Source organism: Salvelinus fontinalis, chromosome 2, assembly GCF_029448725.1.
Source record: "Salvelinus fontinalis isolate EN_2023a chromosome 2, ASM2944872v1, whole genome shotgun sequence".
NCBI lineage: Eukaryota > Metazoa > Chordata > Actinopteri > Salmoniformes > Salmonidae > Salvelinus > Salvelinus fontinalis.
The window spans coordinates 96107398-96134897 of NC_074666.1; the positions used below are offsets into that span (position 1 = coordinate 96107398).

The 27500-nt window shown below is 46.1% G+C and overlaps 1 protein-coding gene across 2 annotated transcripts in view; it reads right to left on the reverse strand.

Annotated features, from left to right (window-relative positions):
- The window catches only part of flii (FLII actin remodeling protein), a 100536-nt gene that overhangs the window by 63140 nt on the left and 9896 nt on the right, over nucleotides 1-27500 (reverse strand). For both annotated transcript variants that reach the window (XM_055896556.1, XM_055896565.1), the window contains 3 exons: nucleotides 11189-11274; nucleotides 3984-4145; nucleotides 498-601 (listed from right to left, as the gene is read on the reverse strand). In XM_055896556.1, coding sequence (XP_055752531.1) covers nucleotides 498-601; nucleotides 3984-4145; nucleotides 11189-11274 — 352 coding nt within the window. The remainder of the gene's footprint in view (nucleotides 1-497; nucleotides 602-3983; nucleotides 4146-11188; nucleotides 11275-27500) is intronic.

Sequence of the window (27500 nt, forward strand, 5' to 3'; positions counted from 1 at the left end):
GTGTGTGTGTGTGTGTGTGTGTGTGTGTTACCTGCCAGGTGTGTGTGTTACCTGCCAGGTGTGTGTGTGTGTGTGTGTGTGTGTGTGTGTGTGTGTTACCTGCCAGGTGTGTGTGTGTGTGTGTGTGTGTGTGTGTGTGTGTGTGTTACCTGCCAGGTGTGTGTGTGTGTGTGTGTGTGTGTTACCTGCCAGGTGTGTGTGTGTGTGTGTTACCTGCCAGGTGTGTGTGTGTGTGTGTTACCTGCCAGGTGTGTGTGTGTGTGTGTTACCTGCCAGGTGTGTGTGTGTGTGTGTTACCTGCCAGGTGTGTGTGTGTGTGTGTTACCTGCCAGGTGTGTGTGTGTGTGTTACCTGCCAGGTGTGTGTGTGTGTGTTACCTGCCAGGTGTGTGTGTGTGTGTTACCTGCCAGGTGTGTGTGTGTGTGTTACCTGCCAGGTGTGTGTTACCTGCCAGGTGTGTGTGTGTGTGTTACCTGCCAGGTGTGTGTGTGTGTTACCTGCCAGGTGCCCCAGTCCCTCCAGACTGGTAGGCATGTTGCTCTGGGTTCTCTGGGTGCTCCTCAGGTGGAGAGTCTGGAGGGCCACCATGGCTGGCAGCTGGCTGCTCACACACAGGAGGACTTAAGGCTTATTAAGGACTTAGAAGGCTTCGTACCGTAGCTGTGCATGCATCAGGGGGTTATAATGTGTATTAAGGTGTTATAAAGCACCATATCACAGCTGGGCGTGCATCAGGGGGTTATAATGTGTATTAAGGTGTTATAAAGCACCATATTATAGCTGGGTGTGCATCAGGGGGCTATAATGTGTATTAAGGTGGTATAAAGCACCATGTTATAGCTGGGCGTGCATCAGGGAGTTATAATGTGTATTAAGGTGGTATAAAGCACCATATTATAGCTGGGCGTGCATCAGGGGGTTATAATGTGTATTAAGGTGGTATAAAGCACCATATTATAGCTGGGCGTGCATCAGGGAGTTATAATGTGTATTAAGGTGTTATAAAGCACCATATTATAGCTGGGCGTGCATCAGGGGGTTATAATGTGTATTAAGGTGTTAAACCTCCATATTATAGCTGGGCGTGCATCAGGGGGTTATATTGTGTATTAAGGTGTTATAAAGCACCATATTATAGCTGGGCGTGCATCAGGGGGTTATAATGTGTATTAAGGTGTTATAAAGCACCATATCATAGCTGGGTGTGCATCAGGGGGTTATAATGTGTATTAAGGTGTTAAAGCACCATATTATAGCTGGGCGTGCATCAGGGAATTATAATGTGTATTAAGGTGTTATAAAGCACAATATCATAGCTGGGTGTGCATCAGGGGGTTATAATGTGTATTAAGGTGTTATAAAGCACCATATTATAGCTGGGTGTGCATCAGGGGGTTATAATGTGTATTAAGGTGTTATAAAGCACCATATTATAGCTGGGCGTGCATCAGGGGGTTATAATGTGTATTAAGGTGTTATAAACCTCCATATTATAGCTGGGCGTGCATCAGGGGGTTATAATGTGTATTAAGGTGTTATAAAGCACCATATTATAGCTGGGCGTGCATCAGGGGGTTATAATGTGTATTAAGGTGTTAAACCTCCATATTATAGCTGGGCGTGCATCAGGGAGTTATAATGTGTATTAAGGTGGTATAAAGCACCATATCATAGCTGGGCGTGCATCAGGGGGTTATAATGTGTATTAAGGTGTTATAAAGCACCATATTATAGCTGGGCGTGCATCAGGGGGTTATAATGTGTATTAAGGTGTTAAACCTCCATATTATAGCTGGGTGTGCATCAGGGGGTTATAATGTGTATTAAGGTGTTATAAAGCACCATATCATAGCTGGGCGTGCATCAGGGGGTTATAATGTGTATTAAGGTGTTATAAAGCACCATATTATAGCTGGGCGTGCATCAGGGGGTTATAATGTGTATTAAGGTGTTAAACCTTCATATTATAGCTGGGTGTGCATCAGGGGGTTATAATGTGTATTAAGGTGGTATAAAGCACCATATTATAGCTGGGCGTGCATCAGGGAGTTATAATGTGTATTAAGGTGTTATAAAGCACCATATTATAGCTGGGCGTGCATCAGGGGGTTATAATGTGTATTAAGGTGTTATAAAGCACCATATTATAGCTGGGCGTGCATCAGGGGGTTATAATGTGTATTAAGGTGTTATAAAGCACCATATCATAGCTGGGTGTGCATCAGGGGGTTATAATGTGTATTAAGGTGTTAAAGCACCATATTATAGCTGGGCGTGCATCAGGGAATTATAATGTGTATTAAGGTGTTATAAAGCACAATATCATAGCTGGGTGTGCATCAGGGGGTTATAATGTGTATTAAGGTGTTATAAAGCACCATATTATAGCTGGGTGTGCATCAGGGGGTTATAATGTGTATTAAGGTGTTATAAAGCACCATATTATAGCTGGGCGTGCATCAGGGGGTTATAATGTGTATTAAGGTGTTATAAACCTCCATATTATAGCTGGGCGTGCATCAGGGGGTTATAATGTGTATTAAGGTGTTATAAAGCACCATATTATAGCTGGGCGTGCATCAGGGGGTTATAATGTGTATTAAGGTGTTAAACCTCCATATTATAGCTGGGCGTGCATCAGGGAGTTATAATGTGTATTAAGGTGTTATAAAGCACCATATTATAGCTGGGCGTGCATCAGGGGGTTATAATGTGTATTAAGGTGGTATAAAGCACCATATCATAGCTGGGCGTGCATCAGGGGGTTATAATGTGTATTAAGGTGTTATAAAGCACCATATTATAGCTGGGCGTGCATCAGGGGGTTATAATATGTATTAAGGTGTTAAACCTCCATATTATAGCTGGGTGTGCATCAGGGGGTTATAATGTGTATTAAGGTGTTATAAAGCACCATATCATAGCTGGGCGTGCATCAGGGGGTTATAATGTGTATTAAGGTGTTATAAAGCACCATATTATAGCTGGGCGTGCATCAGGGGGTTATAATGTGTATTAAGGTGTTAAACCTTCATATTATAGCTGGGTGTGCATCAGGGGGTTATAATGTGTATTAAGGTGTTAAACCTCCATATTATAGCTGGGCGTGCATCAGAGGGTTATAATGTGTATTAAGGTGTTATAAAGCACCATATTATAGCTGGGCGTGCATCAGGGGGTTATAATGTGTATTAAGGTGTTAAACCTTCATATTATAGCTGGGCGTGCATCAGGGGGTTATAATGTGTATTAAGGTGTTATAAAGCACCATATTATAGCTGGGCGTGCATCAGGGGGCTATAATGTGTATTAAGGTGTTATAAAGCACCATATTATAGCTGGGTGTGCATCAGGGGGTTAAAATGTGTATTAAGGTGTTATAAAGCACCATATCATAGCTGGGCGTGCATCAAGGGGTTATAATGGGTATTAAGGTGTTATAAAGCACCATATTATAGCTGGGCGTGCATCAGAGGGTTATAATGTGTATTAAGGTGTTATAAAGCACCATATTATAGCTGGGCGTGCATCAGGGGGCTATAATGTGTATTAAGGTGTTATAAAGCACCATATTATAGCTGGGCGTGCATCAGAGGGTTATAATGTGTATTAAGGTGTTATAAAGCACCATATTATAGCTGGGCGTGCATCAGGGGGCTATAATGTGTATTAAGGTGTTATAAATCACCATATTATAGCTGGGCGTGCATCAGAGGGTTATAATGTGTATTAAGGTGTTATAAAGCACCATATTATAGCTGGGCGTGCATCAGGGGGTTATAATGTGTATTAAGGTGTTATAAAGCACCATATTATAGCTGGGTGTGCATCAGGGGGTTATAATGTGTATTAAGGTGTTATAAAGCACCATATCATAGCTGGGTGTGCATCAGGGGGTTATAATGTGTATTAAGGTGTTATAAAGCACCATATCATAGCTGGGTGTGCATCAGGGGGTTATAATGTGTTATAAAGCGTCGTACCGTAGCTGGGCGTGCATCAGGGGATTGTTGTTCAGGATGAGGGTCTGGAGGTGGACGAGGCGTCTCATCTGAGGGGGGAGGCTGTCCAGCTTGTTGTCACTCAGGTCCAGGTACAGCAGGTCAGTCAGGTTGATGAACAACTGGTTGGGGATGTTATCGATGCTGGGGGGAGGAGGAGGAGGAGGGTCAGTATTAGGTTATAAGGCAGGTTGATGAACAACTAGTTGGGGATGTTATCGATGCTGAGAGGAGGAGGAGGAGGGTCAGTATTAGGTTATAAGGCAGGTTGATGAACAACTAGTTGGGGATGTTATCGATGCTGGGAGGAGGAGGAGGAGGGTCAGTATTAGGTTATAAGGCAGGTTGATGAACAACTAGTTGGGGATGTTATCGATGCTGGGAGGAGGAGGAGGAGGGTCAGTATTAGGTTATAAGGCAGGTTGATGAACAACTGGTTGGGGGTGGGTGGCATCGATGCTGAGAGGAGGAGGAGGGTCAGTATTAGGTTATAAGGCAGGTTGATGAACAACTAGTTGGGGTGGATGGTATCGATGCTGAGAGGAGGAGGAGGGTCAGTATTAGGTTATAAGGCAGGTTGATGAACAACTAGTTGGGGGTGGGTGGCATCGATGCTGAGAGGAGGAGGAGGGTCAGTATTAGGTTATAAGGCAGGTTGATGAACAACTAGTTGGGGGTGGATGGTATCGATGCTGAGAGGAGGAGGATGAGGGTCAGTATTAGGTTATAAGGCAGGTTAATGCTGAGAGGAGGAGGAGGGTCGGTATTAGGTTATAAGGCTGGTTGATGAACAACTAGTTGGGGGTGGGTGGCATCGATGCTGAGAGGAGGAGGAGGGTCGGTATTAGGTTATAAGGCTGGTTGATGAACAACTAGTTGGGGGTGGATGGTATCGATGCTGAGAGGAGGAGGAGGGTCAGTATTAGGTTATAAGGCAGGTTAATGCTGAGAGGAGGAGGAGGAGGGTCAGTATTAGGTTATAAGGCAAGTTGATGAACAACTAGTTGGGGGTGGGTGGTATCGATGCTGGGAGGAGGAGGAGGGTCAGTATTAGGTTATAAGGCTGGTTGATGAACAACTAGTTGGGGGTGGATGGCATCGATGCTGAGAGGAGGAGGAGGAGGAGGGTCAGTATTAGGTTATAAGGCAGGTTGATGAACAACTAGTTGGGGGTGGGTGGCATCGATGCTGAGAGGAGGAGGAGGGTCAGTATTAGGTTATAAGGCAGGTTGATGAACAACTAGTTGGGGGTGGATGGTATCGATGCTGAGAGGAGGAGGAGGAGGGTCAGTATTAGGTTATAAGGCAGGTTGATGAACAACTAGTTGGGGGTGGGTGGCATCGATGCTGAGAGGAGGAGGAGGGTCAGTATTAGGTTATAAGGCAGGTTGATGAACAACTAGTTGGGGGTGGATGGTATCGATGCTGGGAGGAGGAGGAGGATGAGGGTCAGTATTAGGTTATAAGGCAGGTTAATGCTGAGAGGAGGAGGAGGGTCGGTATTAGGTTATAAGGCTGGTTGATGAACAACTAGTTGGGGGTGGGTGGCATCGATGCTGAGAGGAGGAGGAGGGTCGGTATTAGGTTATAAGGCTGGTTGATGAACAACTAGTTGGGGGTGGATGGTATCGATGCTGAGAGGAGGAGGAGGGTCAGTATTAGGTTATAAGGCAGGTTGATGAACAACTAGTTGGGGGTGGGTGGTATCGATGCTGAGAGGAGGATGAGGGTCAGTATTAGGTTATAAGGCAGGTTAATGCTGAGAGGAGGAGGAGGAGGGTCAGTATTAGGTTATAAGGCAAGTTGATGAACAACTAGTTGGGGGTGGGTGGTATCGATGCTGGGAGGAGGAGGAGGGTCAGTATTAGGTTATAAGGCTGGTTGATGAACAACTAGTTGGGGGTGGATGGCATCGATGCTGAGAGGAGGAGGAGGAGGAGGGTCAGTATTAGGTTATAAGGCAGGTTGATGAACAACTAGTTGGGGGTGGGTGGCATCGATGCTGAGAGGAGGAGGAGGGTCAGTATTAGGTTATAAGGCAGGTTGATGAACAACTAGTTGGGGGTGGATGGTATCGATGCTGAGAGGAGGAGGAGGAGGGTCAGTATTAGGTTATAAGGCAGGTTGATGAACAACTAGTTGGGGGTGGGTGGCATCGATGCTGAGAGGAGGAGGAGGGTCAGTATTAGGTTATAAGGCAGGTTGATGAACAACTAGTTGGGGGTGGATGGTATCGATGCTGGGAGGAGGAGGAGGATGAGGGTCAGTATTAGGTTATAAGGCAGGTTAATGCTGAGAGGAGGAGGAGGGTCGGTATTAGGTTATAAGGCTGGTTGATGAACAACTAGTTGGGGGTGGGTGGCATCGATGCTGAGAGGAGGAGGAGGGTCGGTATTAGGTTATAAGGCTGGTTGATGAACAACTAGTTGGGGGTGGATGGTATCGATGCTGAGAGGAGGAGGAGGGTCAGTATTAGGTTATAAGGCAGGTTGATGAACAACTAGTTGGGGATGTTATCGATGCTGAGAAGAGGAGGAGGAGGGTCAGTATTAGGTTATAAGGCAGGTTGATGAACAACTAGTTGGGGATGTTATCGATGCTGGGAGGAGGAGGAGGAGGGTCAGTATTAGGTTATAAGGCAGGTTGATGAACAACTAGTTGGGGATGTTATCGATGCTGGGAGGAGGAGGAGGAGGGTCAGTATTAGGTTATAAGGCAGGTTGATGAACAACTGGTTGGGGGTGGGTGGCATCGATGCTGAGAGGAGGAGGAGGGTCAGTATTAGGTTATAAGGCAGGTTAATGCTGAGAGGAGGAGGAGGAGGGTCAGTATTAGGTTATAAGGCAGGTTGATGAACAACTAGTTGGGGGTGGGTGGTATCGATGCTGGGAGGAGGAGGAGGGTCAGTATTATGTTATAAGGCAGGTTGATGAACAACTAGTTGGGGTGGATGGTATCGATGCTGAGAGGAGGAGGAGGGTCAGTATTAGGTTATAAGGCAGGTTGATGAACAACTAGTTGGGGGTGGGTGGCATCGATGCTGAGAGGAGGAGGAGGGTCAGTATTAGGTTATAAGGCAGGTTGATGAACAACTAGTTGGGGGTGGATGGTATCGATGCTGAGAGGAGGAGGATGAGGGTCAGTATTAGGTTATAAGGCAGGTTAATGCTGAGAGGAGGAGGAGGGTCGGTATTAGGTTATAAGGCTGGTTGATGAACAACTAGTTGGGGGTGGGTGGCATCGATGCTGAGAGGAGGAGGAGGGTCGGTATTAGGTTATAAGGCTGGTTGATGAACAACTAGTTGGGGGTGGATGGTATCGATGCTGAGAGGAGGAGGAGGGTCAGTATTAGGTTATAAGGCAGGTTAATGCTGAGAGGAGGAGGAGGAGGGTCAGTATTAGGTTATAAGGCAAGTTGATGAACAACTAGTTGGGGGTGGGTGGTATCGATGCTGGGAGGAGGAGGAGGGTCAGTATTAGGTTATAAGGCTGGTTGATGAACAACTAGTTGGGGGTGGATGGCATCGATGCTGAGAGGAGGAGGAGGAGGAGGGTCAGTATTAGGTTATAAGGCAGGTTGATGAACAACTAGTTGGGGGTGGGTGGCATCGATGCTGAGAGGAGGAGGAGGGTCAGTATTAGGTTATAAGGCAGGTTGATGAACAACTAGTTGGGGGTGGATGGTATCGATGCTGAGAGGAGGAGGAGGAGGGTCAGTATTAGGTTATAAGGCAGGTTGATGAACAACTAGTTGGGGGTGGGTGGCATCGATGCTGAGAGGAGGAGGAGGGTCAGTATTAGGTTATAAGGCAGGTTGATGAACAACTAGTTGGGGGTGGATGGTATCGATGCTGGGAGGAGGAGGAGGATGAGGGTCAGTATTAGGTTATAAGGCAGGTTAATGCTGAGAGGAGGAGGAGGGTCGGTATTAGGTTATAAGGCTGGTTGATGAACAACTAGTTGGGGGTGGGTGGCATCGATGCTGAGAGGAGGAGGAGGGTCGGTATTAGGTTATAAGGCTGGTTGATGAACAACTAGTTGGGGGTGGATGGTATCGATGCTGAGAGGAGGAGGAGGGTCAGTATTAGGTTATAAGGCAGGTTGATGAACAACTAGTTGGGGGTGGGTGGTATCGATGCTGAGAGGAGGATGAGGGTCAGTATTAGGTTATAAGGCAGGTTAATGCTGAGAGGAGGAGGAGGAGGGTCAGTATTAGGTTATAAGGCAAGTTGATGAACAACTAGTTGGGGGTGGGTGGTATCGATGCTGGGAGGAGGAGGAGGGTCAGTATTAGGTTATAAGGCTGGTTGATGAACAACTAGTTGGGGGTGGGTGGCATCGATGCTGAGAGGAGGAGGAGGGTCAGTATTAGGTTATAAGGCAGGTTGATGAACAACTAGTTGGGGGTGGATGGTATCGATGCTGAGAGGAGGAGGAGGAGGGTCAGTATTAGGTTATAAGGCAGGTTGATGAACAACTAGTTGGGGGTGGGTGGCATCGATGCTGAGAGGAGGAGGAGGGTCAGTATTAGGTTATAAGGCAGGTTGATGAACAACTAGTTGGGGGTGGATGGTATCGATGCTGGGAGGAGGAGGAGGATGAGGGTCAGTATTAGGTTATAAGGCAGGTTAATGCTGAGAGGAGGAGGAGGGTCGGTATTAGGTTATAAGGCTGGTTGATGAACAACTAGTTGGGGGTGGGTGGCATCGATGCTGAGAGGAGGAGGAGGGTCGGTATTAGGTTATAAGGCTGGTTGATGAACAACTAGTTGGGGGTGGATGGTATCGATGCTGAGAGGAGGAGGAGGGTCAGTATTAGGTTATAAGGCAGGTTGATGAACAACTAGTTGGGGGTGGGTGGTATCGATGCTGAGAGGAGGATGAGGGTCAGTATTAGGTTATAAGGCAGGTTGATGAACAACTAGTTGGGGGTGGATGGTATCGATGCTGAGAGGAGGAGGAGGGTCAGTATTAGGTTATAAGGCAGGTTGATGAACAACTAGTTGGGGGTGGGTGGTATCGATGCTGAGAGGAGGATGAGGGTCAGTATTACGTTATAAGGCAGGTTGATGAACAACTAGTTGGGGGTGGATGGTATCGATGCTGAGAGGAGGAGGAGGGTCAGTATTAGGTTATAAGGCAGGTTGATGAACAACTAGTTGGGGGTGGGTGGTATCGATGCTGAGAGGAGGATGAGGGTCAGTATTAGGTTATAAGGCAGGTTGATGAACAACTAGTTGGGGGTGGATGGTATCGATGCTGAGAGGAGGAGGAGGGTCAGTATTAGGTTATAAGGCAGGTTGATGAACAACTAGTTGGGGGTGGATGGTATCGATGCTGGGAGGAGGAGGAGGAGGGTCAGTATTAGGTTATAAGGCAGGTTGATGAACAACTAGTTGGGGGTGGGTGGTATCGATGCTGAGAGAACTGGGTCAGGAGAATAATCTACGATACAGGGCATTCGGAAAGTATTCAGACCCCTTGACTTTTTTTTTTTACATTACAGCCTTATTCTAAAACGAATTAAATAGTTTTTTCCCCTTAATCAATCTACACACAATAGCCCATAATGACAAAGTAAAAACTGTTTTTTATAAATGTTTGCTAACTTACACAAATAAAACACTGAAATATCGTATTTTCATAAGTATTCAGACCCTTCAATCAGTACTTTGTTGAAGCACCTTTGGCAGCGATTACAGCCTCGAGTCTTCCTGGGTTTGATGCTACAAGCTTGGCACACCTGTATTTAGGGAGTTTCTCCCATTCTTCTCTGCAGATCCTCTCAAGCTCTGTCAGGTTGGATGGGGAGCGTCGCTGCACAGCTATTTTCAGGTCTCTCCAGAGATGTTCGATTGGGTTCAAGTCCGGGCTCTGGCTGGGCCACTCAAAGACATTCAGTGACTTCTCCCAAAGCCACTCCTGCGGTGTCTTGGCTGTGTGCTTAGGGTCATTGTCCTGTTGGAAGATGAACCTTCACCCCAGTCTGAGATCCTGAGCGCTCTGGAGCAGGTTTTCATCAAGGATCTCTCTGTACTTTGCTGCGTTCATCTTTCTCTTGATCCTGACTAGTCTCCCAATCCCTGCCGCTGAAAAACATCCCCACAGCATGATGCTGCCACCACCATGCTTCACCGTAGGGATGGTGCCAGGTTTCCTCCAGACGTGACGCTTGGCATTCAGGCCAAAGAGTTCAATCTTGGTTTCATCAGACCAGAGAATCCAGTTGTAGAAACATCAAGGATGATCAACGGAAACAGGAAGCACCTGAACTCAATGTGGAAACAGCAAAGGGTCTGAATACTGATGGAAATAAGGTATTTCTGTTTTTATTTTACATACATTTGCAAACATTTCTAAACACCTGTATTCACTTTGTCATTATAGGTTATTGTGTGTAAGATTTTAAAAAATTATAATATTTAATCAATTTTAGTATAAGGCTGTAACGTAACAAAATACAGAGAAAGTCAAGGGTCTGAATACTTTCCGGAGTCACTGTATATATATATCCTGTTATAGCTTAGGTTATAAGGCCTGTATGCCACCTGCTATTAGAGGTTATAAGGCCTGTATGCCACCTGTTATTAGAGGTTATAAGGCCTGTATGCCACCTGCTATTAGAGGTTATAAGGCCTGTTAGTCACCTGTTATAACATATTATAAGAGGTTCTACCTGTTGTGGCTGAGGTTATAAGGTCTGTATGCCACCTGTTATAACATATTATAAGAGGTTCTACCTGTTGTGGCTGAGGTTATAAGGCCTGTATGCCACCTGTTATAACATATTATAAGAGGTTCTACCTGTTGTGGCTGAGGTTATAAGGCCTGTATGCCACCTGTTATAACATATTATAAGAGGTTCTACCTGTTGTGGCTGAGGTTATAAGGCCTGTATGCCACCTGTTATAACATATTATAAGAGGTTCTACCTGTTGTGGCTGAGGTTATAAGGCCTGTATGCCACCTGTTATAACATATTATAAGAGGTTCTACCTGTTGTGGCTGAGGTTATAAGGCCTGTATGCCACCTGTTATAACATATTATAAGAGGTTCTACCTGTTGTGGCTGAGGTTATAAGGCCTGTATGCCACCTGTTATAACATATTATAAGAGGTTCTACCTGTTGTGGGTGAGGTTATAAGGCCTGTATGCCACCTGTTATAACATATTATAAGAGGTTCTACCTGTTGTGGCTGAGGTTGAGCACCAGCATGTTCTTGGAGTTCTCCAGGTCTCGGGGGATCTCAGTCAGCTGGTTGAAGCTCAGGTCCTGGAGAACGGAGAACAACATAGAACATCAGTAGAATGTAGAACAGTAGAATAACAGGACATCAGTAGAATGACATAGAACATCAGTAGAACGTAGAACAGTAGAATAACAGGACATCAGTAGAATAACAGGACATCAGTAGAATGACAGGACATCAGTAGAATGACATAGAACATCAGTAGAACGTAGAACAGTAGAATAACAGAACATCAGCATAATAACATAGAACAGTAGAATAACATAACAGGTCTATGAGGTTGTAATTAACAGAGGAGGAGGAGTAGAGGTCAGGGGTCATGTCTGACTGAGACAGTGGTGATCTCTACAGGTCTATGAGGTTGTAATTAACAGAGGAGGAGTAGAGGTCAGGGGTCATGTATGACTGAGACAGTGGTGATCTCTACAGGTCTATGAGGTTGTAATTAACAGAGGAGGAGTAGAGGTCAGGGGTCATGTCTGACTGAGACAGTGGTGATCTCTACAGGTCTATGAGGTTGTAATTAACAGAGGAGGAGTAGAGGTCAGGGGTCATGTCTGACTGAGACAGTGGTGATCTCTACAGGTCTATGAGGTTGTAATTAACAGAGGAGGAGTAGAGGTCAGGGGTCATGTCTGACTGAGACAGTGGTGATCTCTACAGGTCTATGAGGTTGTAATTAACAGAGGAGGAGTAGAGGTCAGGGGTCATGTATGACTGAGACAGTGGTGATCTCTACAGGTCTATGAGGTTGTAATTAACAGAGGAGGAGTAGAGGTCAGGGGTCATGTATGACTGAGACAGTGGTGATCTCTACAGGTCTATGAGGTTGTAATTAACAGAGGAGGAGTAGAGGTCAGGGGTCATGTATGACTGAGACAGTGGTGATCTCTACAGGTCTATGAGGTGGTAATTAACAGAGGAAGAGTAGAGGTCAGGGGTCATGTATGACTGAGACAGTGGTGATCTCTACAGGTCTATGAGGTTGTAATTAACAGAGGAGGAGTGGAGGTCAGGGGTCATGTATGACTGAGACAGTGGTGATCTCTACAGGTCTATGAGGTGGTAATTAACAGAGGAGGAGTAGAGGTCAGGGGTCATGTATGACTGAGACAGTGGTGATCTCTACAGGTCTATGAGGTTGTAATTAACAGAGGAGGAGTAGAGGTCAGGGGTCATGTATGACTGAGACAGTGGTGATCTCTACAGGTCTATGAGGTTGTAATTAACAGAGGAGGAGTAGAGGTCAGGGGTCATGTATGACTGAGACAGTGGTGATCTCTACAGGTCTATGAGGTTGTAATTAACAGAGGAGGAGTAGAGGTCAGGGGTCATGTATGACTGAGACAGTGGTGATCTCTACAGGTCTATGAGGTTGTAATTAACAGAGGAGGAGTAGAGGTCAGGGGTCATGTATGACTGAGACAGTGGTGATCTCTACAGGTCTATGAGGTTGTAATTAACAGAGGAGGAGTAGAGGTCAGGGGTCATGTATGACTGAGACAGTGGTGATCTCTACAGGTCTATGAGGTTGTAATTAACAGAGGAGGAGTAGAGGTCAGGGGTCATGTATGACTGAGACAGTGGTGATCTCTACAGGTCTATGAGGTTGTAATTAACAGAGGAGGAGTAGAGGTCAGGGGTCATGTATGACTGAGACAGTGGTGATCTCTACAGGTCTATGAGGTTGTAATTAACAGAGGAGGAGTAGAGGTCAGGGGTCATGTATGACTGAGACAGTGGTGATCTCTACAGGTCTATGAGGTTGTAATTAACAGAGGAGGAGTAGAGGTCAGGGGTCATGTATGACTGAGACAGTGGTGATCTCTACAGGTCTATGAGGTTGTAATTAACAGAGGAGGAGTAGAGGTCAGGGGTCATGTATGACTGAGACAGTGGTGATCTCTACAGGTCTATGAGGTTGTAATTAACAGAGGAGGAGTAGAGGTCAGGGGTCATGTATGACTGAGACAGTGGTGATCTCTACAGGTCTATGAGGTTGTAATTAACAGAGGAGGAGTAGAGGTCAGGGGTCATGTATGACTGAGACAGTGGTGATCTCTACAGGTCTATGAGGTTGTAATTAACAGAGGAGGAGTAGAGGTCAGGGGTCATGTATGACTGAGACAGTGGTGATCTCTACAGGTCTATGAGGTTGTAATTAACAGAGGAGGAGTAGAGGTCAGGGGTCATGTATGACTGAGACAGTGGTGATCTCTACAGGTCTATGAGGTTGTAATTAACAGAGGAGGAGTAGAGGTCAGGGGTCATGTATGACTGAGACAGTGGTGATCTCTACAGGTCTATGAGGTTGTAATTAACAGAGGAGGAGTAGAGGTCAGGGGTCATGTATGACTGAGACAGTGGTGATCTCTACAGGTCTATGAGGTTGTAATTAACAGAGGAGGAGTAGAGGTCAGGGGTCATGTATGACTGAGACAGTGGTGATCTCTACAGGTCTATGAGGTTGTAATTAACAGAGGAGGAGTAGAGGTCAGGGGTCATGTATGACTGAGACAGTGGTGATCTCTACAGGTCTATGAGGTTGTAATTAACAGAGGAGGAGTAGAGGTCAGGGGTCATGTATGACTGAGACAGTGGTGATCTCTACAGGTCTATGAGGTTGTAATTAACAGAGGAGGAGTAGAGGTCAGGGGTCATGTATGACTGAGACAGTGGTGATCTCTACAGGTCTATGAGGTTGTAATTAACAGAGGAGGAGTAGAGGTCAGGGGTCATGTATGACTGAGACAGTGGTGATCTCTACAGGTCTATGAGGTTGTAATTAACAGAGGAGGAGTAGAGGTCAGGGGTCATGTATGACTGAGACAGTGGTGATCTCTACAGGTCTATGAGGTTGTAATTAACAGAGGAGGAGTAGAGGTCAGGGGTCATGTATGACTGAGACAGTGGTGATCTCTACAGGTCTATGAGGTTGTAATTAACAGAGGAGGAGTAGAGGTCAGGGGTCATGTATGACTGAGACAGTGGTGATCTCTACAGGTCTATGAGGTTGTAATTAACAGAGGAGGAGTAGAGGTCAGGGGTCATGTATGACTGAGACAGTGGTGATCTCTACAGGTCTATGAGGTTGTAATTAACAGAGGAGGAGTAGAGGTCAGGGGTCATGTATGACTGAGACAGTGGTGATCTCTACAGGTCTATGAGGTTGTAATTAACAGAGGAGGAGTAGAGGTCAGGGGTCATGTATGACTGAGACAGTGGTGATCTCTACAGGTCTATGAGGTTGTAATTAACAGAGGAGGAGTAGAGGTCAGGGGTCATGTATGACTGAGACAGTGGTGATCTCTACAGGTCTATGAGGTTGTAATTAACAGAGGAGGAGTAGAGGTCAGGGGTCATGTATGACTGAGACAGTGGTGATCTCTACAGGTCTATGAGGTTGTAATTAACAGAGGAGGAGTAGAGGTCAGGGGTCATGTATGACTGAGACAGTGGTGATCTCTACAGGTCTATGAGGTTGTAATTAACAGAGGAGGAGTAGAGGTCAGGGGTCATGTATGACTGAGACAGTGGTGATCTCTACAGGTCTATGAGGTTGTAATTAACAGAGGAGGAGTAGAGGTCAGGGGTCATGTATGACTGAGACAGTGGTGATCTCTACAGGTCTATGAGGTTGTAATTAACAGAGGAGGAGTAGAGGTCAGGGGTCATGTATGACTGAGACAGTGGTGATCTCTACAGGTCTATGAGGTTGTAATTAACAGAGGAGGAGTAGAGGTCAGGGGTCATGTATGACTGAGACAGTGGTGATCTCTACAGGTCTATGAGGTTGTAATTAACAGAGGAGGAGTAGAGGTCAGGGGTCATGTATGACTGAGACAGTGGTGATCTCTACAGGTCTATGAGGTTGTAATTAACAGAGGAGGAGTAGAGGTCAGGGGTCATGTATGACTGAGACAGTGGTGATCTCTACAGGTCTATGAGGTTGTAATTAACAGAGGAGGAGTAGAGGTCAGGGGTCATGTATGACTGAGACAGTGGTGATCTCTACAGGTCTATGAGGTTGTAATTAACAGAGGAGGAGTAGAGGTCAGGGGTCATGTATGACTGAGACAGTGGTGATCTCTACAGGTCTATGAGGTTGTAATTAACAGAGGAGGAGTAGAGGTCAGGGGTCATGTATGACTGAGACAGTGGTGATCTCTACAGGTCTATGAGGTTGTAATTAACAGAGGAGGAGTAGAGGTCAGGGGTCATGTATGACTGAGACAGTGGTGATCTCTACAGGTCTATGAGGTTGTAATTAACAGAGGAGGAGTAGAGGTCAGGGGTCATGTATGACTGAGACAGTGGTGATCTCTACAGGTCTATGAGGTTGTAATTAACAGAGGAGGAGTAGAGGTCAGGGGTCATGTATGACTGAGACAGTGGTGATCTCTACAGGTCTATGAGGTTGTAATTAACAGAGGAGGAGTAGAGGTCAGGGGTCATGTATGACTGAGACAGTGGTGATCTCTACAGGTCTATGAGGTTGTAATTAACAGAGGAGGAGTAGAGGTCAGGGGTCATGTATGACTGAGACAGTGGTGATCTCTACAGGTCTATGAGGTTGTAATTAACAGAGGAGGAGTAGAGGTCAGGGGTCATGTATGACTGAGACAGTGGTGATCTCTACAGGTCTATGAGGTTGTAATTAACAGAGGAGGAGTAGAGGTCAGGGGTCATGTATGACTGAGACAGTGGTGATCTCTACAGGTCTATGAGGTTGTAATTAACAGAGGAGGAGTAGAGGTCAGGGGTCATGTATGACTGAGACAGTGGTGATCTCTACAGGTCTATGAGGTTGTAATTAACAGAGGAGGAGTAGAGGTCAGGGGTCATGTATGACTGAGACAGTGGTGATCTCTACAGGTCTATGAGGTTGTAATTAACAGAGGAGGAGTAGAGGTCAGGGGTCATGTATGACTGAGACAGTGGTGATCTCTACAGGTCTATGAGGTTGTAATTAACAGAGGAGGAGTAGAGGTCAGGGGTCATGTATGACTGAGACAGTGGTGATCTCTACAGGTCTATGAGGTTGTAATTAACAGAGGAGGAGTAGAGGTCAGGGGTCATGTATGACTGAGACAGTGGTGATCTCTACAGGTCTATGAGGTTGTAATTAACAGAGGAGGAGTAGAGGTCAGGGGTCATGTATGACTGAGACAGTGGTGATCTCTACAGGTCTATGAGGTTGTAATTAACAGAGGAGGAGTAGAGGTCAGGGGTCATGTATGACTGAGACAGTGGTGATCTCTACAGGTCTATGAGGTTGTAATTAACAGAGGAGGAGTAGAGGTCAGGGGTCATGTATGACTGAGACAGTGGTGATCTCTACAGGTCTATGAGGTTGTAATTAACAGAGGAGGAGTAGAGGTCAGGGGTCATGTATGACTGAGACAGTGGTGATCTCTACAGGTCTATGAGGTTGTAATTAACAGAGGAGGAGTAGAGGTCAGGGGTCATGTATGACTGAGACAGTGGTGATCTCTACAGGTCTATGAGGTTGTAATTAACAGAGGAGGAGTAGAGGTCAGGGGTCATGTATGACTGAGACAGTGGTGATCTCTACAGGTCTATGAGGTTGTAATTAACAGAGGAGGAGTAGAGGTCAGGGGTCATGTATGACTGAGACAGTGGTGATCTCTACAGGTCTATGAGGTTGTAATTAACAGAGGAGGAGTAGAGGTCAGGGGTCATGTATGACTGAGACAGTGGTGATCTCTACAGGTCTATGAGGTTGTAATTAACAGAGGAGGAGTAGAGGTCAGGGGTCATGTATGACTGAGACAGTGGTGATCTCTACAGGTCTATGAGGTTGTAATTAACAGAGGAGGAGTAGAGGTCAGGGGTCATGTATGACTGAGACAGTGGTGATCTCTACAGGTCTATGAGGTTGTAATTAACAGAGGAGGAGTAGAGGTCAGGGGTCATGTATGACTGAGACAGTGGTGATCTCTACAGGTCTATGAGGTTGTAATTAACAGAGGAGGAGTAGAGGTCAGGGGTCATGTATGACTGAGACAGTGGTGATCTCTACAGGTCTATGAGGTTGTAATTAACAGAGGAGGAGTAGAGGTCAGGGGTCATGTATGACTGAGACAGTGGTGATCTCTACAGGTCTATGAGGTTGTAATTAACAGAGGAGGAGTAGAGGTCAGGGGTCATGTATGACTGAGACAGTGGTGATCTCTACAGGTCTATGAGGTTGTAATTAACAGAGGAGGAGTAGAGGTCAGGGGTCATGTATGACTGAGACAGTGGTGATCTCTACAGGTCTATGAGGTTGTAATTAACAGAGGAGGAGTAGAGGTCAGGGGTCATGTATGACTGAGACAGTGGTGATCTCTACAGGTCTATGAGGTTGTAATTAACAGAGGAGGAGTAGAGGTCAGGGGTCATGTATGACTGAGACAGTGGTGATCTCTACAGGTCTATGAGGTTGTAATTAACAGAGGAGGAGTAGAGGTCAGGGGTCATGTATGACTGAGACAGTGGTGATCTCTACAGGTCTATGAGGTTGTAATTAACAGAGGAGGAGTAGAGGTCAGGGGTCATGTATGACTGAGACAGTGGTGATCTCTACAGGTCTATGAGGTTGTAATTAACAGAGGAGGAGTAGAGGTCAGGGGTCATGTATGACTGAGACAGTGGTGATCTCTACAGGTCTATGAGGTTGTAATTAACAGAGGAGGAGTAGAGGTCAGGGGTCATGTATGACTGAGACAGTGGTGATCTCTACAGGTCTATGAGGTTGTAATTAACAGAGGAGGAGTAGAGGTCAGGGGTCATGTATGACTGAGACAGTGGTGATCTCTACAGGTCTATGAGGTTGTAATTAACAGAGGAGGAGTAGAGGTCAGGGGTCATGTATGACTGAGACAGTGGTGATCTCTACAGGTCTATGAGGTTGTAATTAACAGAGGAGGAGTAGAGGTCAGGGGTCATGTATGACTGAGACAGTGGTGATCTCTACAGGTCTATGAGGTTGTAATTAACAGAGGAGGAGTAGAGGTCAGGGGTCATGTATGACTGAGACAGTGGTGATCTCTACAGGTCTATGAGGTTGTAATTAACAGAGGAGGAGTAGAGGTCAGGGGTCATGTATGACTGAGACAGTGGTGATCTCTACAGGTCTATGAGGTTGTAATTAACAGAGGAGGAGTAGAGGTCAGGGGTCATGTATGACTGAGACAGTGGTGATCTCTACAGGTCTATGAGGTTGTAATTAACAGAGGAGGAGTAGAGGTCAGGGGTCATGTATGACTGAGACAGTGGTGATCTCTACAGGTCTATGAGGTTGTAATTAACAGAGGAGGAGTAGAGGTCAGGGGTCATGTATGACTGAGACAGTGGTGATCTCTACAGGTCTATGAGGTTGTAATTAACAGAGGAGGAGTAGAGGTCAGGGGTCATGTATGACTGAGACAGTGGTGATCTCTACAGGTCTATGAGGTTGTAATTAACAGAGGAGGAGTAGAGGTCAGGGGTCATGTATGACTGAGACAGTGGTGATCTCTACAGGTCTATGAGGTTGTAATTAACAGAGGAGGAGTAGAGGTCAGGGGTCATGTATGACTGAGACAGTGGTGATCTCTACAGGTCTATGAGGTTGTAATTAACAGAGGAGGAGTAGAGGTCAGGGGTCATGTATGACTGAGACAGTGGTGATCTCTACAGGTCTATGAGGTTGTAATTAACAGAGGAGGAGTAGAGGTCAGGGGTCATGTATGACTGAGACAGTGGTGATCTCTACAGGTCTATGAGGTTGTAATTAACAGAGGAGGAGTAGAGGTCAGGGGTCATGTATGACTGAGACAGTGGTGATCTCTACAGGTCTATGAGGTTGTAATTAACAGAGGAGGAGTAGAGGTCAGGGGTCATGTATGACTGAGACAGTGGTGATCTCTACAGGTCTATGAGGTTGTAATTAACAGAGGAGGAGTAGAGGTCAGGGGTCATGTATGACTGAGACAGTGGTGATCTCTACAGGTCTATGAGGTTGTAATTAACAGAGGAGGAGTAGAGGTCAGGGGTCATGTATGACTGAGACAGTGGTGATCTCTACAGGTCTATGAGGTTGTAATTAACAGAGGAGGAGTAGAGGTCAGGGGTCATGTATGACTGAGACAGTGGTGATCTCTACAGGTCTATGAGGTTGTAATTAACAGAGGAGGAGTAGAGGTCAGGGGTCATGTATGACTGAGACAGTGGTGATCTCTACAGGTCTATGAGGTTGTAATTAACAGAGGAGGAGTAGAGGTCAGGGGTCATGTATGACTGAGACAGTGGTGATCTCTACAGGTCTATGAGGTTGTAATTAACAGAGGAGGAGTAGAGGTCAGGGGTCATGTATGACTGAGACAGTGGTGATCTCTACAGGTCTATGAGGTTGTAATTAACAGAGGAGGAGTAGAGGTCAGGGGTCATGTATGACTGAGACAGTGGTGATCTCTACAGGTCTATGAGGTTGTAATTAACAGAGGAGGAGTAGAGGTCAGGGGTCATGTATGACTGAGACAGTGGTGATCTCTACAGGTCTATGAGGTTGTAATTAACAGAGGAGGAGTAGAGGTCAGGGGTCATGTATGACTGAGACAGTGGTGATCTCTACAGGTCTATGAGGTTGTAATTAACAGAGGAGGAGTAGAGGTCAGGGGTCATGTATGACTGAGACAGTGGTGATCTCTACAGGTCTATGAGGTTGTAATTAACAGAGGAGGAGTAGAGGTCAGGGGTCATGTATGACTGAGACAGTGGTGATCTCTACAGGTCTATGAGGTTGTAATTAACAGAGGAGGAGTAGAGGTCAGGGGTCATGTATGACTGAGACAGTGGTGATCTCTACAGGTCTATGAGGTTGTAATTAACAGAGGAGGAGTAGAGGTCAGGGGTCATGTATGACTGAGACAGTGGTGATCTCTACAGGTCTATGAGGTTGTAATTAACAGAGGAGGAGTAGAGGTCAGGGGTCATGTATGACTGAGACAGTGGTGATCTCTACAGGTCTATGAGGTTGTAATTAACAGAGGAGGAGTAGAGGTCAGGGGTCATGTATGACTGAGACAGTGGTGATCTCTACAGGTCTATGAGGTTGTAATTAACAGAGGAGGAGTAGAGGTCAGGGGTCATGTATGACTGAGACAGTGGTGATCTCTACAGGTCTATGAGGTTGTAATTAACAGAGGAGGAGTAGAGGTCAGGGGTCATGTATGACTGAGACAGTGGTGATCTCTACAGGTCTATGAGGTTGTAATTAACAGAGGAGGAGTAGAGGTCAGGGGTCATGTATGACTGAGACAGTGGTGATCTCTACAGGTCTATGAGGTTGTAATTAACAGAGGAGGAGTAGAGGTCAGGGGTCATGTATGACTGAGACAGTGGTGATCTCTACAGGTCTATGAGGTTGTAATTAACAGAGGAGGAGTAGAGGTCAGGGGTCATGTATGACTGAGACAGTGGTGATCTCTACAGGTCTATGAGGTTGTAATTAACAGAGGAGGAGTAGAGGTCAGGGGTCATGTATGACTGAGACAGTGGTGATCTCTACAGGTCTATGAGGTTGTAATTAACAGAGGAGGAGTAGAGGTCAGGGGTCATGTATGACTGAGACAGTGGTGATCTCTACAGGTCTATGAGGTTGTAATTAACAGAGGAGGAGTAGAGGTCAGGGGTCATGTATGACTGAGACAGTGGTGATCTCTACAGGTCTATGAGGTTGTAATTAACAGAGGAGGAGTAGAGGTCAGGGGTCATGTATGACTGAGACAGTGGTGATCTCTACAGGTCTATGAGGTTGTAATTAACAGAGGAGGAGTAGAGGTCAGGGGTCATGTATGACTGAGACAGTGGTGATCTCTACAGGTCTATGAGGTTGTAATTAACAGAGGAGGAGTAGAGGTCAGGGGTCATGTATGACTGAGACAGTGGTGATCTCTACAGGTCTATGAGGTTGTAATTAACAGAGGAGGAGTAGAGGTCAGGGGTCATGTATGACTGAGACAGTGGTGATCTCTACAGGTCTATGAGGTTGTAATTAACAGAGGAGGAGTAGAGGTCAGGGGTCATGTATGACTGAGACAGTGGTGATCTCTACAGGTCTATGAGGTTGTAATTAACAGAGGAGGAGTAGAGGTCAGGGGTCATGTATGACTGAGACAGTGGTGATCTCTACAGGTCTATGAGGTTGTAATTAACAGAGGAGGAGTAGAGGTCAGGGGTCATGTATGACTGAGACAGTGGTGATCTCTACAGGTCTATGAGGTTGTAATTAACAGAGGAGGAGTAGAGGTCAGGGGTCATGTATGACTGAGACAGTGGTGATCTCTACAGGTCTATGAGGTTGTAATTAACAGAGGAGGAGTAGAGGTCAGGGGTCATGTATGACTGAGACAGTGGTGATCTCTACAGGTCTATGAGGTTGTAATTAACAGAGGAGGAGTAGAGGTCAGGGGTCATGTATGACTGAGACAGTGGTGATCTCTACAGGTCTATGAGGTTGTAATTAACAGAGGAGGAGTAGAGGTCAGGGGTCATGTATGACTGAGACAGTGGTGATCTCTACAGGTCTATGAGGTTGTAATTAACAGAGGAGGAGTAGAGGTCAGGGGTCATGTATGACTGAGACAGTGGTGATCTCTACAGGTCTATGAGGTTGTAATTAACAGAGGAGGAGTAGAGGTCAGGGGTCATGTATGACTGAGACAGTGGTGATCTCTACAGGTCTATGAGGTTGTAATTAACAGAGGAGGAGTAGAGGTCAGGGGTCATGTATGACTGAGACAGTGGTGATCTCTACAGGTCTATGAGGTTGTAATTAACAGAGGAGGAGTAGAGGTCAGGGGTCATGTATGACTGAGACAGTGGTGATCTCTACAGGTCTATGAGGTTGTAATTAACAGAGGAGGAGTAGAGGTCAGGGGTCATGTATGACTGAGACAGTGGTGATCTCTACAGGTCTATGAGGTTGTAATTAACAGAGGAGGAGTAGAGGTCAGGGGTCATGTATGACTGAGACAGTGGTGATCTCTACAGGTCTATGAGGTTGTAATTAACAGAGGAGGAGTAGAGGTCAGGGGTCATGTATGACTGAGACAGTGGTGATCTCTACAGGTCTATGAGGTTGTAATTAACAGAGGAGGAGTAGAGGTCAGGGGTCATGTATGACTGAGACAGTGGTGATCTCTACAGGTCTATGAGGTTGTAATTAACAGAGGAGGAGTAGAGGTCAGGGGTCATGTATGACTGAGACAGTGGTGATCTCTACAGGTCTATGAGGTTGTAATTAACAGAGGAGGAGTAGAGGTCAGGGGTCATGTATGACTGAGACAGTGGTGATCTCTACAGGTCTATGAGGTTGTAATTAACAGAGGAGGAGTAGAGGTCAGGGGTCATGTATGACTGAGACAGTGGTGATCTCTACAGGTCTATGAGGTTGTAATTAACAGAGGAGGAGTAGAGGTCAGGGGTCATGTATGACTGAGACAGTGGTGATCTCTACAGGTCTATGAGGTTGTAATTAACAGAGGAGGAGTAGAGGTCAGGGGTCATGTATGACTGAGACAGTGGTGATCTCTACAGGTCTATGAGGTTGTAATTAACAGAGGAGGAGTAGAGGTCAGGGGTCATGTATGACTGAGACAGTGGTGATCTCTACAGGTCTATGAGGTTGTAATTAACAGAGGAGGAGTAGAGGTCAGGGGTCATGTATGACTGAGACAGTGGTGATCTCTACAGGTCTATGAGGTTGTAATTAACAGAGGAGGAGGAGTAGAGGTCAGGGGTCATGTATGACTGAGACAGTGGTGATCTCTACAGGTCTATGAGGTTGTAATTAACAGAGGAGGAGTAGAGGTCAGGGGTCATGTATGACTGAGACAGTGGTGATCTCTACAGGTCTATGAGGTTGTAATTAACAGAGGAGGAGGAGTAGAGGTCAGGGGTCATGTATGACTGAGACAGTGGTGATCTCTACAGGTCTATGAGGTTGTAATTAACAGAGGAGGAGTAGAGGTCAGGGGTCATGTATGACTGAGACAGTGGTGATCTCTACAGGTCTATGAGGTTGTAATTAACAGAGGAGGAGTAGAGGTCAGGGGTCATGTATGACTGAGACAGTGGTGATCTCTACAGGTCTATGAGGTTGTAATTAACACAGAGGAGGAGTAGAGGTCAGGGGTCATGTATGACTGAGACAGTGGTGATCTCTACAGGTCTATGAGGTTGTAATTAACAACAGAGGAGGAGTAGAGGTCAGGGGTCATGTATGACTGAGACAGTGGTGATCTCTACAGGTCTATGAGGTTGTAATTAACAGAGGAGGAGGAGTAGAGGTCAGGGGTCATGTATGACTGAGACAGTGGTGATCTCTACAGGTCTATGAGGTTGTAATTAACAGAGGAGGAGTAGAGGTCAGGGGTCATGTATGACTGAGACAGTGGTGATCTCTACAGGTCTATGAGGTTGTAATTAACAGAGGAGGAGGAGTAGAGGTCAGGGGTCATGTATGACTGAGACAGTGGTGATCTCTACAGGTCTATGAGGTTGTAATTAACACAGAGGAGGAGTAGAGGTCAGGGGTCATGTATGACTGAGACAGTGGTGATCTCTACAGGTCTATGAGGTTGTAATTAACAGAGGAGGAGTAGAGGTCAGGGGTCATGTATGACTGAGACAGTGGTGATCTCTACAGGTCTATGAGGTTGTAATTAACAGAGGAGGAGTAGAGGTCAGGGGTCATGTATGACTGAGACAGTGGTGATCTCTACAGGTCTATGAGGTTGTAATTAACAGAGGAGGAGTAGAGGTCAGGGGTCATGTATGACTGAGACAGTGGTGATCTCTACAGGTCTATGAGGTTGTAATTAACAGAGGAGGAGTAGAGGTCAGGGGTCATGTATGACTGAGACAGTGGTGATCTCTACAGGTCTATGAGGTTGTAATTAACAGAGGAGGAGTAGAGGTCAGGGGTCATGTATGACTGAGACAGTGGTGATCTCTACAGGTCTATGAGGTTGTAATTAACAACAGAGGAGGAGTAGAGGTCAGGGGTCATGTATGACTGAGACAGTGGTGATCTCTACAGGTCTATGAGGTTGTAATTAACAACAGAGGAGGAGTAGAGGTCAGGGGTCATGTATGACTGAGACAGTGGTGATCTCTACAGGTCTATGAGGTTGTAATTAACAACAGAGGAGGAGTAGAGGTCAGGGGTCATGTATGACTGAGACAGTGGTGATCTCTACAGGTCTATGAGGTTGTAATTAACAGAGGAGGAGGAGTGGAGGTCAGGGGTCATGTATGACTGAGACAGTGGTGATCTCTACAGGTCTATGAGGTTGTAATTAACAACAGAGGAGGAGTAGAGGTCAGGGGTCATGTATGACTGAGACAGTGGTGATCTCTACAGGTCTATGAGGTTGTAATTAACAGAGGAGGAGTAGAGGTCAGGGGTCATGTATGACTGAGACAGTGGTGATCTCTACAGGTCTATGAGGTTGTAATTAACAACAGAGGAGGAGTAGAGGTCAGGGGTCATGTATGACTGAGACAGTGGTGATCTCTACAGGTCTATGAGGTTGTAATTAACAGAGGAGGAGTGGAGGTCAGGGGTCATGTATGACTGAGACAGTGGTGATCTCTACAGGTCTATGAGGTTGTAATTAACAGAGGAGGAGTAGAGGTCAGGGGTCATGTCTGACTGAGACAGTGGTGATCTCTACAGGTCTATGAGGTTGTAATTAACAGAGGAGGAGTAGAGGTCAGGGGTCATGTCTGACTGAGACAGTGGTGATCTCTACAGGTCTATGAGGTTGTAATTAACAGAGGAGGAGTAGAGGTCAGGGGTCATGTCTGACTGAGACAGTGGTGATCTCTACAGGTCTATGAGGTTGTAATTAACAGAGGAGGAGTAGAGGTCAGGGGTCATGTATGACTGAGACAGTGGTGATCTCTACAGGTCTATGAGGTTGTAATTAACAGAGGAGGAGTAGAGGTCAGGGGTCATGTATGACTGAGACAGTGGTGATCTCTACAGGTCTATGAGGTTGTAATTAACAGAGGAGGAGGAGTAGAGGTCAGGGGTCATGTATGACTGAGACAGTGGTGATCTCTACAGGTCTATGAGGTTGTAATTAACAGAGGAGGAGTAGAGGTCAGGGGTCATGTCTGACTGAGACAGTGGTGATCTCTACAGGTCTATGAGGTTGTAATTAACAGAGGAGGAGTAGAGGTCAGGGGTCATGTATGACTGAGACAGTGGTGATCTCTACAGGTCTATGAGGTTGTAATTAACAGAGGAGGAGTAGAGGTCAGGGGTCATGTATGACTGAGACAGTGGTGATCTCTACAGGTCTATGAGGTTGTAATTAACAGAGGAGGAGGAGTAGAGGTCAGGGGTCATGTATGACTGAGACAGTGGTGATCTCTACAGGTCTATGAGGTTGTAATTAACAACAGAGGAGGAGTAGAGGTCAGGGGTCATGTCTGACTGAGACAGTGGTGATCTCTACAGGTCTATGAGGTGGTAATTAACAGAGGAGGAGTAGAGGTCAGGGGTCATGTATGACTGAGACAGTGGTGATCTCTACAGGTCTATGAGGTTGTAATTAACAGAGGAGGAGTAGAGGTCAGGGGTCATGTATGACTGAGACAGTGGTGATCTCTACAGGTCTATGAGGTGGTAATTAACAGAGGAGGAGTAGAGGTCAGGGGTCATGTATGACTGAGACAGTGGTGATCTCTACAGGTCTATGAGGTTGTAATTAACAGAGGAGGAGTAGAGGTCAGGGGTCATGTATGACTGAGACAGTGGTGATCTCTACAGGTCTATGAGGTTGTAATTAACAACAGAGGAGGAGTAGAGGTCAGGGGTCATGTATGACTGAGACAGTGGTGATCTCTACAGGTCTATGAGGTTGTAATTAACAACAGAGGAGGAGTAGAGGTCAGGGGTCATGTATGACTGAGACAGTGGTGATCTCTACAGGTCTATGAGGTTGTAATTAACAGAGGAGGAGTGGAGGTCAGGGGTCATGTATGACTGAGACAGTGGTGATCTCTACAGGTCTATGAGGTTGTAATTAACAGAGGAGGAGGAGTAGAGGTCAGGGGTCATGTATGACTGAGACAGTGGTGATCTCTACAGGTCTATGAGGTTGTAATTAACAGAGGAGGAGGAGTAGAGGTCAGGGGTCATGTATGACTGAGACAGTGGTGATCTCTACAGGTCTATGAGGTTGTAATTAACAGAGGAGGAGGAGTGGAGGTCAGGGGTCATGTATGACTGAGACAGTGGTGATCTCTACAGGTCTATGAGGTTGTAATTAACAGAGGAGGAGGGGTGGAGGTCAGGGGTCATGTATGACTGAGACAGTGGTGATCTCTACAGGTCTATGAGGTTGTAATTAACAGAGGAGGAGGAGTGGAGGTCAGGGGTCATGTATGACTGAGACAGTGGTGATCTCTACAGGTCTATGAGGTTGTAATTAACAGAGGAGGAGTAGAGGTCAGGGGTCATGTCTGACTGAGACAGTGGTGATCTCTACAGGTCTATGAGGTGGTAATTAACAGAGGAGGAGTAGAGGTCAGGGGTCATGTCTGACTGAGACAGTGGTGATCTCTACAGGTCTATGAGGTTGTAATTAACAGAGGAGGAGTAGAGGTCAGGGGTCATGTCTGACTGAGACAGTGGTGATCTCTACAGGTCTATGAGGTTGTAATTAACAGAGGAGGAGTAGAGGTCAGGGGTCATGTATGACTGAGACAGTGGTGATCTCTACAGGTCTATGAGGTTGTAATTAACAGAGGAGGAGTAGAGGTCAGGGGTCATGTATGACTGAGACAGTGGTGATCTCTACAGGTCTATGAGGTTGTAATTAACAGAGGAGGAGTAGAGGTCAGGGGTCATGTCTGACTGAGACAGTGGTGATCTCTACAGGTCTATGAGGTTGTAATTAACAGAGGAGGAGTGGAGGTCAGGGGTCATGTATGACTGAGACAGTGGTGATCTCTACAGGTCTATGAGGTGGTAATTAACAGAGGAGGAGTGGAGGTCAGGGGTCATGTATGACTGAGACAGTGGTGATCTCTACAGGTCTATGAGGTTGTAATTAACAGAGGAGGAGTAGAGGTCAGGGGTCATGTCTGACTGAGACAGTGGTGATCTCTACAGGTCTATGAGGTTGTAATTAACAGAGGAGGAGTAGAGGTCAGGGGTCATGTATGACTGAGACAGTGGTGATCTCTA